This window comes from Olea europaea, chromosome 4 (genome assembly GCF_002742605.1).
Source record: "Olea europaea var. sylvestris chromosome 4, O_europaea_v1, whole genome shotgun sequence".
Classification (NCBI taxonomy): Eukaryota; Viridiplantae; Streptophyta; class Magnoliopsida; order Lamiales; family Oleaceae; genus Olea; species Olea europaea.
Window position 1 is genome coordinate 4,472,615 of NC_036240.1, and position 7,077 is coordinate 4,479,691.

The window sequence follows — 7,077 nt, forward strand, 5'->3', positions numbered from 1 at the left end:
ATTTACGATGGTGATACGTAGAAGGGAAGCCACGTTACCCCAAATGGAATGGTCCAATTGTTTGAAATAAAAAAGGTAAATTGGCTGCTCAAGAAAACACGAAGGTCATTCACTATTTCCTTTGTCATCTGTCGTATTTATATAGTGGTTATATTTGTAAGTATAATGACCTAAATGGCTAAATTCAATCAATATTAAGCCCCGTTTGAGCCCCATTATTTATAGATTATAATGAGATGAATAGTATTTTTTTTTTTTTAAAATGAGTGCTTGAAATTTTTTTTATTTACGTTTAATATTATTTTATTGAAAATTGTATGATTAAAAGTAAGAGAAAGAAAAATTTAATTTAATATAATAAGATATAATGGGGCTCAAACGGGAGCTAAACATAAATACTTTTAATATATTGTTGATGCATTTTCTTTATGACAGATTTATAAATTAATTTAATTATCTAATAAATTAAATAATAGAATTCTTAGATTCAAGTTTTGGTAATTTGTTAATCATAATGGGTTATGATTGTGAGATACAAATTATATGACTGAATTTTTAATCATCTATGATCTTAAGTAATAATGACATACTGATATCTTTATTGGCATTTTTTAATTGTGAAGTAAGTAACTGATTTCACAAGTTAAAGTGTGATGACTCTTAAATGAATACGTGAACATTTTGTTATGGAACAAAATACTGAAGACTCATTAGGAGATTCCACATAGATAACTATTTTGAGTGTCAGTAATTAATTTTTAACGTTCGGTACTTGAATTGCTCCTTCAATTTGAGGATATTATAGTGTCTTATATGAGGATGATTATACTTTGTTGATGTTGGATGTTGCTTTGCAAATGATCGCTAATGCGACATTGTTCGGGTATGTTAAGAATCATACGAAAGTTGTAAATAATCAATAGAAGATTCGTCACTCTTAAATAATAAGAAATTATGATCTAAATTTCATTTAATTAAGTTGATAATGAAATCCTTCGTCAATGTGTACCCATAAGTTGAAAAGAAATTTTTGATTTACATTGACTTAATAGTTAGATGAAAAATATGATCAATAATTGAGATTGACGCACTCCATATCTAGTAATTGATTCGAACATATTGACAAATGGATTATATTTTCACGGTAAACAGATAAGTTTGATTTTGTCATACCACATATCAATTTGGGACGATAGATGTGAATTGATGACAACTATAAACGGGTATTTTAATTTATCAATTTTGACTAGATCAAAATAATAATTTATATTGTTAGACATCGTGATCGAGAACCTAATAGGTCATACACAAATAGAGAACTAAAAGAATAAGATTTACCAATTAATTAATTGACAAGTATATGGGCAATCAATTAATTGGGTTATTTGTTTATATGCCCAAATTAATTAATTAAATTAATTAATTTATGGGCCAAATTTAATTGATTGGATTAATTATATTATACTGGGTTAAGTTTAAAAGATTGGTCAAGCCCACTTGAATTTATATTAATAGGTTGTTAGGTTTGAAAATTCATAAGAGAATGCGATTATATTCTTTTTAGCATAAGAAAAGAAAAACCTCACTTCTCTCAATCTTGTTTCCTACATGAATTTCCATTGGAGGTTGGACGATTTACAGTTATGGATTACAAATCAAAAGTGTTACTCAAGAAATTTATTAAAAGTATAATTCTTTTTATCAAAATTTATGTTTAAGCAGAAAGAAAATCTTTGATGAGAGTAGAAAATTTTATTTAAATTTCATTTTTCATGTTAAGCAAATTCCCAATAATATTTGTGTCAATTAAACTTGAATAAAATTTATTACTTTATATCAATATTTCAAAAGGAAATTATATTATTACTTTAGAAATATTTTCAATTTATAATCAAATTTTTTTAAGAATATTTTGATATTGCTCTTGAAAAAGCAAATCTTATATACGAATATTATGTTGTTGCTCCCAAGGAAAAATAATTATACTTAAGAAAATGTTATATGTGTGAATTAAATTTTAGTGCAATTTATTACTTTGCACCAATATATCAAAGAATACCATTGTTCCAGAATAATCAAAATTTGATATATTTATCAGTATTATAGAAGAATATTGAGTTAAGACATCTTAATAATTATAATTCTTTTCCAGAAAAACATTACATTATTGTTATTGAAAAACTTAAACTAAGCAGATATTCTACAAGAATATTATATAGCTTCTCTTAAAGAAAATATTTTATATTAGAATACATTTGATTGTTAATATTTTTCATGAAAAATACATTTTTCCACCTTAATTTCTATTTTTGTGCTGTTTAATTGATATTTTTTCTATGAAAAATATTTTCATATGACCATATTTTTCTCAAAATCAAAGAAAATATTTTTCTTTAGAAAAAATAAGATTTTATTTTTCAGAGAATTCACTCACTATTTCTCTCTCATATCTATTCACTATCTATCATCTACCCACCAATAAAAAACGAACAAATATAATATTTTTTAGATTGAAAGTTAAATCAATCAAATACATCTAATTGACAATTTCCATGCAAATTCTATACAAATTTTATACTTGCAATTAAACACACCCTTATATTAATTTTCTAGAAAAATATACAGTTATTCTGGACGAAAGCATAATTTTATATTTTAACACTTATAAATTTTATATAATTTCTCCTAAAGAAGCATTGATCTTTACATGTCAATATACTTTAAGAATACTGTGTTGCAACGCTCAAAAAAGCAAAGTTGTAGATCCTAAAAAATGTACAAACTAATAATTAAAAAAAAATTATATTAATATTCGTCAAGGAATATGATTTTCAATTTAATATTATGAAATAATATTTTTTCACATACAAGAAAGAGAACACAGCCAAATCCATGCAAAGAACTCTGCAATCCAACGAGGAAAATCATTTCCTGGAAATAAATGAGTTGGAAACAGAAACAAGGACTCGAAATCAAGAACTTTGATAGAGACGAGAGAGAACATTTCTCGACTAGAAATTTGAAATCAGCCGTGACCAGAAAGTGTGAAATTTTAAATATTCTCAAACAAAATGCAAGTATATAGGAAGTGGGATCTATAAAAGTAGCACACCCATCGTTTATCAATTAACAAGATTGGCAATGGAATTATTCAAAACAATAGCTACTTTAAGATTCTGATTTTCCCACCTTGAGACAAAACTTAAGAGAGACACGAGTATGCCAGATCTTTCTCCTCACTGAGTTCTTTAGCGGTTGAGTCCAACTTATTCCTCGAAAACTCGTCAATTGAAAGTCCTGTAATGTAGAAAATACACATACTGAGGATGCTGGGAAAAAATGTCCTAATAACAAGGTTTATGGAAAGTTACAAAACGACCACAGGGAAAGACAACCAATTTAGAAGAGAACAATTACAAAATGAGGATTCATACCACCACCAATGCTAGAAACAGATTGCAGAAGGGAAAAAAAAAAATTCTATACTATGCATTTCAACAATTTTAACTGTTCACACGCCACACGATCTAAATATAAACTAGGAATTTAGCCCCTATCTAGCCTCCATTCTCTTTTCAAACTCATTTTCAACCGCACATTTCATGGGACCCACAACTCTTATCAACTTTTCAACATTTTATCAACACTTATTAGGAATCTGATTTTAGCTAAAACAAATAGGGGCTTAAGCTTTTATGTTGTCACCTTGAACAATAGACCATTCTCCATTCTTGCAAGTAACTGGGAAGGAATAAATTAGCCCGGCCGGGACATTGTATGAGCCATCAGAGTAAACACCCATGGAAACCCAAGTACCCTAAAATATTTCAGAACATATTAGAAAAAGGTGTATGACCATTTGATAAATCTTGATCTACCACAATTATAGGTGGAAACTCTACCTCTGGAGTTCCGAGGAACCAATCGCGAATATGGTCACAAGCAGAACTAGCAGCAGAAAGTGCACTAGAAAGTTTTCTTGCTTTGATGATTGCAGCACCACGTTGCTGGACAGTAGTAATGAACTCACTATTCAACCTAGCAACAAAATAAAAATAGATGCAGAGAAAATTCAGAAAATAAAAGGTGAGATTTCATAAAAGATAAAAATGCATTTCATATGTAATTCATAGAAATACAAATTCACTACAATAAAAACTAAGTTTTAACCTAAGCTTCCTACCATTCATCATCGGCAACAAGCTCACGAACGGGTTTCTTTCCAGCTGGAGTATTGACAGTAGCATGGTTGACATCAGGATACTGCGTTGAAGAGTGATTTCCCCAAATAATGACATTTTTAACATCGGAGACTTGAACATTCAATCTTTCTGAAATTTGTCCAAGAGCCCTGTTGTGATCCAATCTCGTCAGACAAGTAATATTCTTCTCAGGAATAGATGGTGCAAATTCCTTCAGTATCAATGCATTGGTGTTGGCAGGGTTAGCAACGACCAAAACCTGGACGCAAACACGGACACAGAAAAAAATAATAAAATTGAAGACTAGGACTTCTAAAACAAATAAAAAAATAAATCATGCTACATAATTATAAATTGCTAAAGATGTCTGGGCTTGAACAGGAATCTTCAGAGAGGTCAAGCATAGCATTTGAACAACATGATACTTCGTACTCTAAATAATATTGGTCAGCATTGCATTTTTGAAAGTCACATTCTTTCTGCTAATATGTGACAATAGAAAAATGTTTTTGTTTCTAAAATTAGATGAGACTTTTATATTTCATGTACCAAAGTCAATGTAAGGATTATAAAAAAAGAGCAAAGCTATTTATCTAGGTGGCAATTGAGTGACAATCATTGACTTGACTTCATAAATGGGATTCGTATCCCTAAATTTAAGACGGCATATCAGTTAATGCCACTTAATTGCCAGCCAGTCATCATGAGTCCATTTAAATAGCATTATGCTATAAATAAAAGTCATCAAGAAAAGCATCTTCAATATAAGCCAATCACCTTGCAGTTGGCAGCAGCATGCTTCTCAAGAGCTGAAGCCTGGGACTTGTAGATGGAGACATTCTTCGACATCACATCTTTTCTCTCCATGCCTTCTTTCCTAGGGAAACCACCAACCATCACTGCAATGTTGACTCCGGTGCATGCTTCAACAACATCAGTTGTTGCAACGACACCTGATTCAAATATCATAGTAGATAGATACAAGTTATCCACTTTTAACCCATATTCCATTTGGCATATAAAATGTCAAAATACGAGAGACTATTGACAATTATTTTCACTACTCCGGAGTAAATTACCAACCTTTGAGAAGGGGGAAAGCAGCATCAATCAATTCCATTTTCACTCCATTAAGTGCCTCTGCAGCAGGTGGAATATCTAGCATGTGTAGGATGACAGGTTGGTCAACACCCAACATCACACCCCTAGCAATCATAGGAACCAGAGCATATCCGATTTGTCCTGCAAAATTAGCAAGCTTCCATCAATCTAGTTCTAGAGATAATATAGATTTAAAATCCTAGAAAACAATAGTTGAGCAAATTAAATATTTTGATTCAGATACTTAATTAAAAAAACTACCGACACTCAACCATATAAATAGAACTCCCTCTCTTTCCTGAAATGTTGCTTAATTTGACTAGGATCAGTTTTCCAGGTAAGCTACTGGCCTAGAGCACATTTTCAGTTTGTACCCATACATATTTTGAGTCATGGGTCCTATATTTCCTCTTCACAGAAGTCCATCACCAAACGTTTCACCAACATCATACCCCTTCCAATCATGAGACACCGCAGAACAGTCATTACTTTCAGCTATATTCGTTTCTTATTTAGTTTCTTAAATCAAAGGATTAACATTATCTTGTAATCAATTCAAAGTTCCTCAGATAAATTTCAGACTGAAAAAAGGTGTAAAAGTCAAAAATAAAGTTCTGTGTCAAATTTGTTAGCATCTTGAATGGCTTCAAACCTTCAACAAGCACTTCTGATGCTACAAAATACTTATCCAAAACAAAAGAAAGGAAAAATAAGGATCACATTACCATTTGCAAATCAACTTACAAGTCGATGGAAACACTTCAAACACACACGTCACTACTTTAGAATGGTCTAATCAACAAACATCAGTGTGAAAGAAAATTATAATATAGACAGTTCACTGGATTTCCTAGAACCCCAGTTCGATACTGATACCCATAAACCCTGATAAGTCGCACTCCACTACCAAATTGAAGATCTAGCTTTCACAGTAAAAACCATATTTATCCATAGACATATTATATATCAAATAGAAAAATTAAATCCATTAAACAATATTCAGCAACTATCAGATTTAAAGATCTATATAAATCATCAACATAAGATACAACTGTAATAGACAAAAAACAACATGTACAATGGAACAAAGCTACGTGGCATTATTGTAGCTACACAGAATATTAAACAATACTCATAAACTATCAGAATAAACATAAAATAAGGCTTCATTAAACTGTAAATGTAACTCTATAATAGTCAAACCAAACCACGCACTATTATAACTACTTCGGATCCTAATAACCATATTAATACAAAAATGACAATCATAACATCAGATCTACACATCAATTAAACAGAACGATGATCAAATGATGTTTAACAAATAAATGGAAGAGTAAAGTTAGACCTCGAAATGGACGGTAACTTTAGTATAATTAAGTTTCCGATTTACCTGCGGCGCCGGTGACAAGAACACGGATTGGATCTTTAGCCATTTGTTTATGAGATCAGATCTGGAATACGATGAAATCGATGTGTTTTTGAGATTTTAGTGAAAGAGTAGCAACACGGGAACATAGATCGCCTCAGGTTTATTTATTGGTAGAGTTTTGATATTGACAGGGAAAATTTTGATATGTCCACACTGGTTCTCAATTGGTTAGGCATTTTGTTGGCAGTGTTTATATTTATTTATTATCACGTCAAGAATCAAGAATCAGCATATAATAAATTAATAAAACGAATTCATTCCTGCAAAAATCATTGTTGATATGAATGATAGTTGTAATAGTAGTCAAGATCTTCCCCTCCTTACTCCTCACAAAGTATTAGA

General features: G+C 30.7%; 1 protein-coding gene across 1 annotated transcript; it reads right to left on the minus strand.

The window, feature by feature from the left end:
- Window positions 1–2,875: 2,875 nt before the first annotated feature.
- On the minus strand, window positions 2,876–6,897 carry LOC111393345 (malate dehydrogenase). Its single transcript, XM_023018845.1, has 7 exons — window positions 6,697–6,897; window positions 5,286–5,444; window positions 4,980–5,155; window positions 4,184–4,461; window positions 3,903–4,038; window positions 3,706–3,817; window positions 2,876–3,297 (listed from the first exon to the last, which is right to left on the minus strand). The coding sequence occupies exons 1-7, from the start codon at window positions 6,737–6,739 to the stop codon at window positions 3,203–3,205; spliced, it is 999 nt and encodes a 332-aa protein (XP_022874613.1). The 5' UTR covers window positions 6,740–6,897; the 3' UTR covers window positions 2,876–3,202.
- Between the last annotated feature and the right edge of the window lie 180 nt (window positions 6,898–7,077).

What these genes read in the sequence shown, in the direction of transcription:
- LOC111393345 (XM_023018845.1), bottom strand. Translation starts at nt 6,739, where the DNA reads ATGGCTAAAGATCCAATCCGTGTTCTTGTCACCGGCGCCGCAG. An exon ending in TCTTGTCACCGGCGCCGCAG is followed by an intron (nt 5,445 to 6,696) that starts GTAAATCGGAAA and finishes CTAATTTTGCAG; the next exon opens with GACAAATCGGATATGCTCTG. An exon ending in ATGCTGCTGCCAACTGCAAG is followed by an intron (nt 4,462 to 4,979) that starts GTGATTGGCTTA and finishes GTTTGCGTCCAG; the next exon opens with GTTTTGGTCGTTGCTAACCC.